Here is a 14798-nt window from a genome sequence, read left to right as displayed (position 1 = left end):
TCCGTGGTGCCTGCGTATAACTGAGGCCGCAGGGAGACCTGCTCTGATCCCTCTCCCTGGAGTGGCTGGGAAGGTGGCGGCAGGCAGTGTGGACAGAGACCCCCGCTCCAGTCTTTGCCCTGGAGGCCTTCCAGACATTTTGTCTCCATTTGTTCAAACCCCTAAAGGCTCCCTCATCCCAGGCTGGGCGCAGGCTCACACTTGCCCTCTCTGCCCCTCTGCCTCCTGCTCCCCAGGCCAGGCCCTGCTTTATGGCCACGTGGAGCGTGTCCATCCTGTCGGTCTTCCTGGGGGTTGGCTGCTGGGCCCGGGGAAGCTTGGGAGGCAAGGTAAACCGCTGGGGCTTCCGGGTGGCAGACTCGCCTGCCTCCTCTGGGTCCTGTTCATCACATTTAGGACAGAGCATGGCAGAGTGCCACCAGTCACTCCCTGCCCCACCCCCTCCCAAAGGTTTGCAGGATGACCTCTGACTAATGCTGGCGAGAGAGGAGACTTGCCCTTGGCAGTGACCTGCGACCAGGGCAGAGCAAGGCAGTGGGGAGGGCCTCCGGGCGGGTAAAGTGCTCCCCTGCGGCCCATGAACATGTTGGTGCACCGCCCTGATCGGACAGCCTGCTCTGGCAGCGGGCTTCCCCTTTGGCGGCCCCCTGGGCTGGCTTTGGCAGGTGGCCGCCATTGGGCAGGCCCTAGTGCTCATTCTCCGCTGGCCCTGAGGGCTGGGCGAGGGGAATTGGGGTAAGGTCGGAGGTGTTTTCTCTTGGAATTAAGGGGCCCCTGAAGATGTTGGTGCTGACACCCAGCCTCGCGCACCTGCTCCTCCTGCCAGGCTCAGGCTGGTGGCTCCCTTCAGGGCTGTCCTTTCCCCACGTTCTCATGAGAAATGCTGCCCCTTTCTGGGCAGCCTTCTAGGTGGTGTCTGCTGGGGAGGGAGCCCACAGGTGACGCCCTCTGGTTGCTCTGCCGAGGCTGAGGGCCAGTCCCACTTTTCCAGGAAGTGTTCCCTGACTACCTCGGCCTCCCTGAGCTCGCTCTTCTCTGAACTTCTACAGGCCAAAGTCCAAACAGTGTGCCTTTAGGTTCTTCCCTGTTCAGTCCCAGGTGGTCCCTGAACCCCCTTGGCATCAGGCCCCGGGCTGGGCAGAGGGGAAAAAGCTGCATAGGGCCACTTTTGGAGCGCCCCATCTAGCTGGGGACGGGAAGAGACAGTGGCAGGGGCAGCAGACTCTTACAGGTGAAAAGCCAGGTGCTCGCCCAGCCTAGACTGGAGGGCCACCTGCAGAAACTGGCCCCCTCTGGCCCATCCTGAGGGCTGTTTTCCTCCGGCAGCCTCCATTCTGAGTGGGACTGTGCCCAACAGTATCCCCTGTCTTGCCTCCAGCTCTGGTAACCCCGTGGGCTCCACGGGTCTGGGCTGTTCCATTTCCTTGCTGGTCTCCCCCGCTAGGCTGCTGGTCACTGGGTTCTCAGCCCTTACTGGACGGACAGATTCCCAAGTGAATGGGGCCAGCCCACTGCTCTCAGAGCCCTGGCCAAGCAGCATGACTTCTGTCAAGTTCCTTTTTTTGTTTTTTTTAAATTTTTTTAAAATTAATTTATCTGGCTGTACCGCATGGCTTATGGGATCCTAGTTCCCCGACCAGGGGTTGAACCCAGCCCCCCTGTGGTGGAGCACAGAGTCCCAACCATTGGACCGCCAGGGAATTCCCTAAGTTCCCTTTGTGCTGTTGATGTTTTCTGAGTCTGTCTTGGCCTGTGGCAGGTGGCTTGGAGGTCATTTGGTAAGAGGTGATGAGGACCTGAGCCAAGGCTTGGCGGTGGTCGGGGGAACAGAGATGTTAAGGAGTTGGTATGAGTCAGGGTGGGGAGTGGCGAGGGCTTGGGGGTGACAGCAGGCCCAGTCGCAGGGGAGGCAGGGACTGTTGATGGAGGAGCGGATGCAGGGTGGGCACTGGGCACAGTGTGAGGGGCCTGCTCAGGAGAGCCAGGCTGCAGGTTTGGGGAGCTGCCCGCACACGGGGTTCTTGGAGTTGTGGGCATGGTGAGAGCAGAGGTTTGTAGGGTGAAAAGTCTTTTAAGAGAAGGGTGGGACAGCGGTTGGGTCGGAAGAACGGTCGTCAGGTGTTGGCACTGCAGGGCCTGGGCCGCCGTCTCACCACCGAGGCGCCTCTCTGCGCCAGCAAAGGCTCTGAAGGCCCAGGTCGAGTTGGGGTTGGGCCTGCTCGGCCGATGTTCCTTCCCAAGCTCTGCGGTGACCTGCGCTCTGTCCGGGTTCCTCTTGGTGATCGTCAGAGCATGGGCTGATGGCCGTGTCACAAGCCAGAGCCCATCTCCGGCTGTACGGTTGAGGGCTAAAGCCCCTTCCTCTCTAAGGGGACTGTGCCTTGCTAAAGAGAGGGACTGGCCTGGGAGGGACTGAAGAGGAGCAAGTTGTCACTTTTCTCTGAAGGGCCACCCCCTCCCTTCTGCCCAGGCTGGCATTCAGAGTCGGCAGCAGGTTCCCAGCCTTGACCCCCACCCCAGGCCTGCCTCAGATGATGACCGGGCTGGTCCTGGCCACCCCGTGTCCATGCCTCGTCATGCCCCTCCTCCTATCACTCGGGATGGAGCCAAGGACCTGAAGGGGTTCACTTTCTCCAGGTCTTCCCCACCCCTTCTCTTACACTGGGCTAAAGTGTGTGTAATCTCAAACTTCTGCTTTAACCATTTTTAGGATTACCGTTGAGTGACATTAAGTACACTTACACTGTGTGTGGCCTCTCTCGCCATTAAACACTAACTCCCCTTCCCTCTCCCCCCATCCGCTGGCACCCACCGTTCTGCTTTCTGTCTCTGAATTTGACTCCTCTAGGGCCGTCATAGAAGTGGAGTCACACACTATGTCTTTTTGTGATTGGCTTCTTCCCTTCCACTGAGCGTAATGTCTGAGGTTCATCCGTGTTGTAGCAGGTGTCAGAATTTCCTTCCTTTTTAAGGCTGAATATTGTTCCATCGTGTGGATGGATCACATTGTTTTCATCTGTTCCTCTGTCGGTGGACACTTGGGTTGCTTCCACTCTCCTAATACCACTCCAGTCACGCTTTGGCCCTTCCTCCCACCCAGACCTCTCTCACCCAGGTCTCCGCGATCTCGGGCCTCACCTCCCGTGACCGTGGGCAGCACCCGACAGAGCCCATCGCTCCCTCCTCCCTGACGCCCAGGGCGGGGGTGGGGGGGCCCTCACACGTGTTCCAGGACCCGTCTGGCACTCGGGGGCCCCTCCCGAGCCTCCTCAGACTCTGCAGCTGGTCCCCCCTCTTCTCTGCCACCTCTTGAGTGTCCCAGGGCCACTCAAGTGCTTGGGCCATGTCTCCCTCTCCAGCTGCCCGTGGCCCCCCCCCCTTGGGGAGGTCATCCAGGCTCGGGGCTCTCGGGGCCATCTTTATGTAATGAGAACTTCCAAAATTCTGTCTCCAGCCCAGACTCTTTCCAGAACTTCAAATTCCTTGTCCACCTGCCTACTGGACATTTCTACTCAGGTTGACACCCTCCAAACCTCCTTGTCTCCCTGGTGCAGGGCCTGGCAACTGCCATCGTCCCTTGCATCCCAGCCATCCAAAAGCCTGTTGGCTCTGCCTTGCAAACAGGTCCCTAACCCAGAGACTTCTCATCTGCACTGCGAGTGCCCTGGTCCCACCCAGTGATCTCCACCTTCCGGGGGCTCTGCCGGAGCCTCCTCCCCAGCCTTCTACCTCGCCTGCCCTCGGAAGAGCACCTGTTCAGTGCAGCATTTGGGCAGCCTTCGCAAACCTCAGCGCCCGGACTTCACACCCACCTTCCCCACTCGGCGTGCTCCTCTTTAGCACACCGTTATCCTTGCTCCCCAAGTATGTCAGCTCCGTGGGGAAAAGGCTTCCTGCCGGCTTCCTTCCCTGTTCCGTTCCAAGTTCCCAGAACAGTGCCGGGTGCAGAGACCCTCAGGGCGAATACTTGCCCAAGGAAGCTGCTCGAGGTGGGGAGGCCTCCACCCGCAGCCCCGGCACCTGACAAACAGAGGTGGGCAGGAGCCAGCTTTTGGAAAGTGACATGTTTTTATTGCTATGTTCGCAGTGGCTTTTGAGCACAGTAAGGGTGTCCCCGCTGGACCGCCACCCTCACCCGCCCCCCACCCCTCCAGCCCACATCAGGGTGTGAGGGAAGCCTTTCTAGGGCCCCCTCGGCTGTCTCAGGATTGGACGTGACACAGACGTGGGTTTAAGTGAAGCTGCTACGCAGAGGACTTGAGACGTGGAAAGTGCGTCAGCCTTAAGCTTGCAGGTGGGAGCCGCGTGCAGGATCCCTGGGGCGGGGGACGGATGCCCACCTCAGTCAGATCCCTGCCGCAGGGGCGCCTGGCCCAGGGTGCAGGGTGTGGGCCAGCCTGAGCATGCCGGGTGAGCAACCCCAGGTCCGGACCCCCCCCCCCAGAGCCCTGCGTCGGCTCACCCTGCCGACCTGTGGGCAGAGCGGGGAGTGTGCGGACACCTACCGAGGTCCCCACCATGCACTTTTCCCACCCCAGTCTGGGGCCAGGGACTACACGTGCATACCCACACGACAGACTCACACACTCGACAGCTTGAAGCTTCTGTTTTGCCTATGAAAATGAGATCTATAAATTCACACTCCTTGGCTGGGGCAGAGGTGTAAGAGGGGCTGAAAGGGATGGGGCGTGGCAAGGAGACGGACGTTGGGGTGTTTCTCTTAGAAATATACAAGCAGAAATCTCAAGTTTTTATAAAATGTGCAAAATACAAGCCTCACTTGCCCACAGGCACAATTTACACCTGGTATTCACCTTGGCTAAGAAATAGAGATCTACGTCTATACCCTACGTACTCACGCACACATGCACTCAAGCTCACACAACTGATATTGGTGGCAATTGGCTCAGGAACTGAAGGTTCCCTTGCTGGCTGGCTCTCTAAGCTTCTAGAGTAGGGAGGGGGAGAGGGGTCTAGCCCAGCTGAAATATTCACCTTGGTTCTGCTGCCCCTCCCTCGCCTGCCCCCTCTGCTCTCCAGTCCCCCTGTTCCCCGAGCTGCCACTGCTGCCCCTGGGGTGAGGGGCTACCCAAGGGTGTGCTGGGCAGAGCCTGGAGAGAGGCAGGCAGGGCCTGGTGGGGTCAGGTGAGACCTGACTGTAGCGGGCACTGGAGGGCGGGCGGCAGGGCTTGGGAAGCAGCGTGTGCACCAGCTTGGTTAAGGGGGGTGGGGGAGGCATCTATTTTTGGTGGGTTGTGATATTTTTGGCATTTTATTAAAAATGGAAAACGTTATTTTAGTTATAAGCACTCTGGTGCTTCCTCCCCTCCCCCCCCGGCAGACCCCGTAGGTGTCAGGGAAAGGCAAGCCCCCTGGGGGGGTGGGGGGCTAGAGCAGGGGCTGCTATGGCTACGAGAGGGTGAGCTGGTGATGTGAGCCGGGGCACCTGTCACATGACGCTCTCCACCACCACCACCTTGCTGCTCTCAGACACTGGGGTCAGGGTGGTCAGGCCCCTGACATCCGAGTCCTGAGCTCTGTACTCCAAGTGGTGGAGGCCCCAGACGGGCTGCGTCAGGTGCTGCCAGCGCTGCGGGAGAGGGGGACACGTTGAGTCCCTGAGGAGGGGCACCTGCTTGTCCCTGGCCTCTCTCTGCTTCCCGCCACCTGCCACCAACTTGGGGCCCAGGGCCGCGCCCCTCCTGACCAGGCCCCGTTCCCACGCTAGGGAAATAGGGTTCAGTGGAGGGCGGAATGGCTGCTAGAACAGAGGCTAGGGACAGGCCTCCCCTCTGCCGCCACCACCTGAGCGAGGCCCTGGAGGGCCAACTCTCCTCCCGTACACCCCCCTCGGAGCTGGCCCACAGGCTCTGGCACAACGGTCTGTCCCGGCAGGTGGGAGGAGGAGCAGGGCGCTCTGGAGGTCATGGAGGTCATGTTTCGACCCAACGGGAGGGAGGGATGGTGTGCGGAAGACGGGGCTCGGGGAACTGACCTCAGCCACGGTCCCCTTGGCCCTGAGGAGGCAGCCCAGGAGGTGGAGGGGCACACACAGCATGGAGGAGAGCGCGAAGCCCCAGCCCATGGCCTCGCCCCACCACGGGTACACATAGGTGTTGTTGTAGACCAGCGGCTTGTAGTACACCGTGTTGAAGATGAAGATGCCCTGCGGGTGAGAAACCTCGCGCTCAGCCAGCAGCCACCGCTGCAGGCCCTTGGTGTCCCTTGCCCTGCCCAGCCTCTCCCGGCCCTTACCATGCACACCAGCGGGGTGAAGAAAGACCAGCACCATTTCATCCAGGGGCAAGGTCGGTACCCGATCATGCAGGCCACATCGTCCATGAAGCGGTCGGCTCCTGGGGTAACGTGAGGCCGGAGGGCCAGAGCTAGAGACGCACCACCCCTGACCGCGCTGCACCCCCGGCTTGCTGTCGGCCCAGACCTACCGTACACCCAGGCAATCACCACGCACTCCCAGAAGGCCTGCCAGAGCAGGGTGGTGCCACTGGCTGAGTAGTAGTCAAACAGCTGGAAGACATACATCCCGCCCTGGGGATGGAGCCAGGTCAGGGAAGGTGGCTGCCGGCAGCCTGAGGCCAGGGGCATCCCTCACCCTGCCCCCACTCACATCGGTCACCATGGAGAGATCAATGACAAAGCAGAGGGCGCAGCAGAGGGCCACGGAGATCTCTCTTTGGAAACGGAAGTAGTAGGAGGCCGGGAGGAGGTCCAGGAGGCCGGTGATGAAGCCTTCCACACCTACAAACTGTGGCCAGGCAACTCAGGCCGTGCCCCTCCCCACCCACCTGCCATCTCCCATCGCCCAGTGTGCCCTCTGCTCGCCAGCCCCCCTCCCCCCACCTCCCAGCCCCCTCTATTCTGTCCCCCCCCTTGCAAACCTGGCTGTCAAGGCCAAGCAGCAGCAGCATGAAGAAGAACAGGGCAGCCCAGAGCGGGGCCACAGGCATCAGCGTGACGGCCCGGGGATAGGCGATGAAAGCCAGGCCAGGCCCTGAGGGGGAAGGGGAAGGGGCAGGGTGTGGACACCTGGAGCCCCTCACCTACATCCTGTCCCCCTCCACCCTGCACCACGGTACCAGAGTAATGGACGATGCCAGGGCACCCTGTGGCCAAGGGCCTTTCCACTTGTGTCAAGACACTGCCGGGCCACTTGAGCCCTCGTGTGTGTGTGTGTGTGCGTGCGCGCGTGCCTGCGTGCCATACCAGGGGCTGGAAGGTTCCCACAAGCCCTTGGTAGACCTCTACCCATAGGAGTGGCGTGTCTGGCTCAGCCTTCTGGACCTGGGTTCCAGCAGCTACTGTGGTCGCAGATCACCACTGACCCAGAAAAGGCCGACCTTTCCCTCTACAACACTCAGGCAAGTGTGAGGACGTACCCCGAGGCCCCTGGATACAGATGGATGGGGGCTCGGGGCTCCACGTGGCCTGGCCTGAGATGGCTGAACAGCTGTGCCTTGCAGCTGTTCAGCCAGGCCTCCTGGCCCAGAGTGATGTGACAAATTGAGTTTGAATTGTTCTCATTTCTCAGAACGTCATTCTGTGTGCGTTCATGTACATGGTACGTTACGACAGCGGCTGCTGCTGCTCCGGAGGCCGGGCTGGGGCTTGGGGGGTCTTTACCTGATTCCGCCACCTTGGAGATGTGCACGCCCTGCTCTGTGGCCATGAAGCCCAGGATGGAGAAGACCACGAAGCCAGCAAAGAAGCTGGTCCCGCTGTTGATAAGTGCGAGGATGATGGCATCCCTGGGGGCAGAGGGGACCATATGGGCTGGTGAGACTGCCTGCTGCCCACGGGCAGGCAGGGCAGGGGTGGCAGGGCCGTAGTGCCTACTTGTAGCAGTTGTTGTTGAAGCGATTGTAGCTGCCCAGGGCCGTGAGGGCCCCCAGGCCAATGGCGTAAGAAAAGAAAATCTGGGTCCCGGCATCTATCCATACCTGGAGGTGAGCGAGGGGAGAGCAGGTGTGAGGAGCCCTGCTAGGCCGGCCTGCTCCCGCACCGTGTCCCCCCACCCGACCTCTACCTCACCTGAGGGGACGCCAGCTTCGACCAGTCGGGCTTGAGATAGTAGACGATGCCGTCCAGGGCTCCAGGCAGCAGCACTCCCCGCACGAGCAGCACAACCAGGACCACGTAGGGGAATGTAGCGGTGAAATACACGACCTGGGGGGCGGGGCCCCTCAGAGGGGTCCTGCGGCACCCACCTCCCCCTTAGGCGCCCTCAGCCTGCGCAGGGCTGCCAGGAAGGCCACGGTCCCCGTCCGCACCCCCCCCCCACAGCTGGCCGGTGTGCTCAGTGCTGAGGAGGGAGGCCACCCAGCGGCACCCCCTTCTACTCATCAGAGCCACGGCTCCTCCCAAAGGAAGCTGGGTGTTTGGCTGGGGCACCAGCAGCCCCACGGCAAGAAGTACAGGTCAGCTGCAGAGGGAGGGAGAGGCAGGGAGCGAGGCCGCAGCCCGCAGGCAGGTCCCACGCCTCCCGTGCCGACTCCAGGTCCTCGTCTGCAGAGAGGCGGGGGTCCTCGGTGCCGGGGATTAGAACTCAGCTAGCCAGAGACAGAGGCAAGATCAAGACCACAGCAAAGGCCTCTGCCTCCCACCCAAGCAGCGCCAAGCGGCTGCTCTGCGGACCCTGCTGGAATGCTCCCGCCCTCCAGAGACCTGGCTGTGTCCCGCGTGTCCCGCAACCGTCGGCACGCTGTCTTATTGTGTCTGTTCACACAGTTGTCCCCGCAACCTGACAGGGAGCCCCTGAGGGAGGGATGTGTGCAGGCTCCCTGCTGGGTGCCCCAGGGCAGACAGGCAGGTGAGGAAGACAGACCGAGAAGGTCAAAAAACTGACTCAGAGCCAGAACCCAGAGAAACTGGAAAGGAGGGAAGGCTGCCGGGCCTGGAGGCGCAGGGTGGGGAGGACTCTCCAGCCAGGGGGTGGGGATCAAGTGGCCCGGACTGAAGTCCCTGCCCCTCCTCGGGCTCTGGCCCTGGTGCAGTCTCCTCCCGTGGCAGCAGTGGTCGCTGGCAGACACCCACACCCCCCTACGCAGTGCTGCCCCCAGGCCTGCCGTCACCCCGGCTGTACCTTTCCTGTTGACTTGACCCCCTTCCAGACACAGAAGTAGACCAGCACCCAGCAGGCCAGCAGACACAGGGTCACCTCCCAGTTGAGGGCCCCCGGAACCTCCAGCCCCCCGGAGAGCCGCAAGACTTTGTTCCTGGGGGAAGGAAAGCCCATGAGGGCTGTGCCAGCAAAGGGCCAGGAGACTGGGGGAGGCCTTGGGGTGGCGCCCCCCCCCCCGCCGCAACCCTTGAGTCCAGCCGGTCTCCCCCATGCACCTGGCCGGCCCGGGCCAAGCCTGCAGCCTGGAGTCGCTGCAGTCTGTGTCCCCGGAGCCTTGGAGCCCCTGGCAGCCCGGCCCCACGCCGTCCCCAGCGGGCCCAGCAGCAGCCCCCCACTTCCCTCCCCAGGCGGGCAGGCACCGCCCGCTCCGCATCCCTGGCCTCATCCCCCCAGGGCCGGGCCCCGACACACGGACGCGTGCACACGCACACACATGCAGACTTGAGCTACGTGTGGGAGACCAGAGAGACAGGCGGGGCCTGGCCCAGAGGTGCCTGACTCACTCCCAGAACTCGATGACAGGGGACCGGCGGTCAGCAAGCTGGTCACAAGTGAGGTTGGCCAGGGTGGCATTGGCACAGTCTTCGTGGCGGAAGATCTCCACACAGTCGGGAGTGTTCCAGGTATGGCCACACGTGGCCCAGGGCAGCGTGGTGGTAAAGGACTTCACCAAATAATAGAAGCCCCAGGCCAGCACCATGATGTAGTAGGTGTTGCAATAGAAGACGATCACCATGGAGGCGTAGCCCAGGCCTGGAGAGGAGCAGAGTTTCCGTGCAGGCTCTTTTCTGGCCAGTTCCCCACCGTCCCCACTATCTACCTGGCCAGGCACTGCCAGTGGTCCCTGCTGGACCCCTGACATCCTGCTCCCTGCATCTGCCGTCCTCCCCCTCCCCCACCATCCGTGCAATTAGATCCTTCTCTGTTGCTGTCCAACCAGACCTCTCCAAGTCCCCCTGGACTCTCCCTTGCGCTGTGTCCCCAGCACTAGGCTAACTCCTCAATCTGTCCCCCCAAATCAGCCCCTGCTCCCTGCCCCCACCCTGCTTCACCTCCTGTGTCCTCCCCAGCCCCAAAGCAGAGCACACATCCTGCCCCCATCTGAGAGTCAAGTCCTCTTGTTTCCCTAGTCTCACATACCTGTCCCCTTCTCCTGGGTCCCACTGCCATCATGATGGCTGAAGGAAGGCCATGCCTCCACCTGCCCCCCACCCAGTGGCCTCCCGTACCAGCAGCTGGGGGGTTTTCTGGGGACCTGGGGCAGTGTGGGAGACAGTCACCCTCTCAGCAGGCAACCTTGGCCAGTCACTTACTTCACCTCTCTGTGCCCCAGCCTCCGAGGACGGTAACAGTAGGACCTACCTCCTAGGGCCTTGAGCTGATGGGGAACACTGCCCACACACAGAAGGGGCTTGGCGGTAACCCTGGCCACTGGTCCTTCCCTTCAGACCCTGAACTTTCAATGGCTCCCATCCCAGCTCCTTAGGCTGGCCCTCTGGCTTCTGCCACCGTGTCTCATGCCTAGCCACCCTCTTTTCAGCCCCAGCAAGCCAAGTATACTCGGCAGGGCCTGTCCCGGGCGCTGCTGGGACTGGGCTTTCTCGCCCTGGTGGAGAGGTCCATCCCCCAGTCTAGTCTCCACCTCCCCAAGGTCAGCCAGGTGGTCTGCACGTCCTCCAGGTTCTCCCTCACAGCTTGGGGGGCATCCCAGGCCTGGTATTCAGGCAGGAGGTGCTTAGACTTGAGGTTTCTTAAGTGGGGTACCAGATTTGCCCCAGCGGTGGGAAAGGGTAGAGGTCCCACACGGAGAGGGTGAGAAGGGCTGCCTGGGGCTGCTCACCTTTGAACAGGGGGCAGATATTCCACACGTTGATGCTGCCGGCCTTCATGAACTGGCCCAGCGAGATCTCCAAGAAGAAAATGGGTATTCCTCCGACCAGGGCGATCAGGATGTAGGGAATAAGGAACACACCTGGGGGATGAAGCTCAAGGTGGCCACTTGCACAGGGTGGCCCCTTAGCCAGGTGGGGACTTGACCCAAACTCCTCAGCCAGGCCAGGCCAGCCAGCCTGGCTTTCAGAAGCCCTGGGAGGTGGGTGGAGCCCCAGCTTCAGGCTCCGCCTGGGCCCCATCATAACTTCCCACTGAGTGAATCAGTGCAAGGGGTGGCTGCTGACTCAGGGGCCCAAGGTGAACAGTCTTGGGGAGGTGGAGTGTCGAGGGGCCTACGGCAGCCTCTGGGCCCTTAGAGCCCTGTTTCCTGGGCTGGGGGTCCCCTACAAGGCTTCTGCCCCTACTCACCTACGGTGACCTAACTAATGGGCACGGAGGACACACTCACTGGTGGACACAAGCCACTCTGTGGCCGGCGCTCAGGCCCGGAGACCTGACGAGCTTGGGCGAGGGGAGGGGAGCCCTGGCCTATCCCGGCACCCAGGCTCTTGCCTGCAAGTGTGAAGGTCCAGGGGAGAGGGTGGGTGGGTAGGTGGGTAGCAGTCGTCTGCTAGTAGGAGTGGAGTGGAGGGTGTCTGAAAGGGCATGTGAGCAAGGACAGAAGGAGACAAGGTTGGGGGAGGCTGGCAGGGACCTCAGGCTGGGGGTGGGGGGAGTCCTTCTCCTCTCCAGGCCCCCTACCCTTGCCCCCGCTTGGCACTCTCCACTACTCAAAAGCTAAGCTTGGTTGCAGCTTGCTTGGCTTCTGGTCTCAGCATCCTTCTTGCTTGTGACCTTGGGCAAAGGCCTTCTCTCTGGGCCTCAGTTTCCCACCCGTCATCTAGTCACTCCGGCTTCCCACCAACCCTGGTGCTGCTTTGCAGTCACAGGACACACGCGTGCCCATCGCTGTTGCTAAGCTGGGCTGGGGCGGGCGGGCAGGCGGGCATGGGGTGTGCATGCAGTGTGTCCAGCGGCGGCGCCAGGCGGCCCAGGCTGCAGGCTTCCCAAGCCTGGCTCAGACACCCAGTGTTCCAGGCCCAGGCTAGAGGGGAGGGAGGGGAGGGGAGGGAAGGGGAGAGAGGGAAAGAGAAGAGAGGAGGGAAGGGAGGGGAAGGCAGAGGGAGGGACAGAGTGGCCCATTGTGTGTGTGTTCGTGTGTGCACACGTGGGGGGCCCACACAATGTGCCACTTGTGTGCCTGACCTGCGGGGGCAGCCAGGGCTCCTCACCTCTGGAAGCCCCCCCCCACAAGGGGGAGGCCTCTCCTTGCCACCTCGGTGGCCAATCACTTCGGGGCCCAGAGTCTGTGGGGGCAGCTCGGCGGCTTCGGCAGGAGGCTCGCCGGCCCCCTCCCCCCACACGCTGCCAGGCACATGACCGGCCCGGGGCGGGCGGGGGGGGGGGGGCGGAGACCGCCCGGCTGGGCCACCGCGCGGCGACGGCGGGCGAGGGGCAGCCCCCGGCCGTCCCGGGGGGGCCTCCCCACCCCCTGGACTTCGCACGGGCGCCCCGGCGGGGCCGGCGGCAGGCGGGGGAGGGGCCCGCGCTCACCTCCGCCGTTCTTGTAGCACAGGTAGGGGAAGCGCCACACGTTGCCCAGGCCCACGGCGAAGCCCACGCAGGACATGATGAAGTCCATCTGGCGCGTCCAGGTCTCGCGTGGCGGCACGGCCAGGTGGCCGCCGGGCGCCCCCAGGCCCGCGGGGCCGTCGGCCTTGGCCGGGGCCCCGTCGGGCCCGGGCGCGATCAGGGGGCCCTTCTTCTCGTCGCCGGACACGCTGTAGATGCCGTTCTTGGCGCTCTTCTTCGCCATGGCCGGGGGCGCGGCGCCCCGCGGGAGCGGGCGGGCGGCGGGGGCGCTGGCGGCACTGGGGGGGAGGCCCGAAGGCGCGGGCCCGCCGGGGGCCGGGGGCGGCCGGACCGGGGGTCGGGGCGGCGGGCGGGCGGCGGGCGGGGTGCGGGACGGCGGGGGCGGCGCGGTCAGAAGCAGTCCACGAAGCACTTGAAAGTGAGCCTGAAGAATCTCATGTGTGTCGGGGGCCCGGGGGCGCGCGGGCGGCGGCGGGGCCCGGCCGGGCGGCGGCGGCGGCTCCCGAGGCTCCTGCCCGCAGCTCCCGCGGCGGCGGCGGCGGCGGCGGCGGCTCGGCCGGCCCGAGGCTCAGCCTAGCGGGGCGCGGGTGGCACCTGGAGCCCACCGGAGCCCACTGTCTGCAAGCGGCGGCCGGAGCAGGGGCCTGCGGCCCGCGCCCCCCGCCCCGGCCCGGACCCGCGCGGCTGCTCGGCTCGCCCGCGGATTCCCCGGCGGCGGCCTAGGCGCGCTCGCCCCTCCTTCCCGGCGGCGGCGGCGGCGGCTCCAGCCGCTCTCGGGGCCGCGGCGGGCTCAGCGACTCACCACTGCGCTGCGATCCTGCCTCTCCTCCCCGGCCCGACCGGCTGCCGCTTAAGAACCGACTCCGGGATGATGTCACTGTCGCCCCACCCCCACGACTGGACTGCTCCCCCTCCCCCTCCTCCGTCCCTCCCTCCCGCCTGCCCTCCCCGTCACTCCGCCCACCTCCTCCCGCCCTCCTCCCGAGGAGGCGACGCCGCTCCAGCGGGAAGCTGGATGGCTGCTACCTGGGGCGCCGGCCAGCACCTCCTTCCCAGGGGCCGAACCGCCCCTGACCCCAGGTTCACCTGGGCCTGGTTCACGTCGACCCTCCTAACCTGCCCTTCCCGGCTCTAGGCCAGCCACTACCCTGGCTGCCTTCTCGACATCCTTGGCCCCCCTCTTCCCTCCTCCTTCCAGCCTGTCCCATCTCAGGCCCTTCTCTGACTCCCAGCTGCGGCTTGGGCCACTGTTGGGTACCAAGGCCTACAGCTTCCCGGCTTCCCTGGACCAGAGGGGGTGTAGGGTGCTTCCGCCTCCTGCAGGGCTGGGCCCAGCTGGCCAAATCGGGGAACGGCTGGGGCGGGGGTGTGGGTATGCCTCCAGGTGTGTGCTGTGGGGCTTTGCCAAGACCCTGTCTCCTGCCATTCGGCCCTCCCTGAGGGACACAGCCCTGGTAGCTGGGGGTCAGGGTCCCAGCTCTTGGAGTGACAGGTCTCTGTGAGTTTCCTAAGCAAGCAGAGGGGAGCCTGCCCAACCGAGGGACAATGCTACACCTTGTCACCAAAGTGGAGGGTGGTAGGGATTCCTGCCGCCCCTACCCCTGCCTGATGTGCGTGAGACTCTGGCAGGAGTAGGGTAAGGCTGCCCCCTGGTGCTTGGTAGGTGCACAGACCCTCCCCCAGAGGCCTCCGCTAAGAGGCCCCAGCTCCGCACCCTCTATGCTTCTCTCCCCAGGGACCTGCAGGCCTCCCCAGCAAGGGCAAGGTTGTTCAGCTGCTTCCCCATCAGCAGCTGAGCAGCCTGTTCGGAATTTTCCAGGGCCAAGAGCAGCCGTAGGATGGGGAAGGAAGGGGTCATTATCCTGGCTGGAGATGTGAAGTGTGCCCACCCCCACCCCTGCCCCCAGTCCCAGGCTCCCCAGTCGCCACGCTGCAGTCCCCAGATGGCTCATCCCGTTAAGCTAAACCCTGAGCCATCCGGGCGGCTTTAGGAAGAAAAGCAGTTCCGGCCTGAGCCAGCTTGAACCTGTTAGGTGAGGGAGGGGCAGCATCTGCACCCAGGCTTGCTGGAGGAGCCTTAACGGGCCTGTGTGGGAGACAGGCGGGGTCTCCAGTGTTTAGGCGGGGCGGGGGC

General features: G+C 63.6%; 1 protein-coding gene across 3 annotated transcripts; it reads right to left on the bottom strand.

The window, feature by feature from the left end:
• Positions 1–4063: 4063 nt before the first annotated feature.
• On the bottom strand, positions 4064–13156 carry SLC6A8 (solute carrier family 6 member 8). Of its 3 annotated transcripts, none has more exons than XM_082608974.1 (14): positions 12626–13156; positions 10980–11111; positions 9643–9892; positions 9101–9233; positions 8050–8184; positions 7855–7958; positions 7642–7766; positions 6900–7012; positions 6629–6766; positions 6447–6549; positions 6256–6356; positions 5996–6166; positions 5447–5590; positions 4064–4613 (listed from the first exon to the last, which is right to left on the bottom strand). In XM_082608974.1, the coding sequence occupies exons 1-13, from the start codon at positions 12885–12887 to the stop codon at positions 5450–5452; spliced, it is 1908 nt and encodes a 635-aa protein (XP_082465100.1). In that variant the 5' UTR covers positions 12888–13156; the 3' UTR covers positions 4064–4613; positions 5447–5449. The 3 variants fall into 3 exon arrangements, with proteins under 3 accessions (XP_082465100.1, XP_082465101.1, XP_082465099.1); XM_082608975.1 differs by having other exon boundaries at positions 4066–4316; XM_082608973.1 differs by lacking the exon at positions 4064–4613 and having other exon boundaries at positions 5260–5590.
• Between the last annotated feature and the right edge of the window lie 1642 nt (positions 13157–14798).

Source organism: Mesoplodon mirus (genome assembly GCF_964341445.2).
Source record: "Mesoplodon mirus genome assembly, chromosome: X".
NCBI classification, from domain to species: Eukaryota; Metazoa; Chordata; class Mammalia; order Artiodactyla; family Ziphiidae; genus Mesoplodon; species Mesoplodon mirus.
The sequence above is the reverse complement of the archived record's forward strand: the minus strand, read 5'-3'. Positions and strand labels throughout refer to the sequence as shown.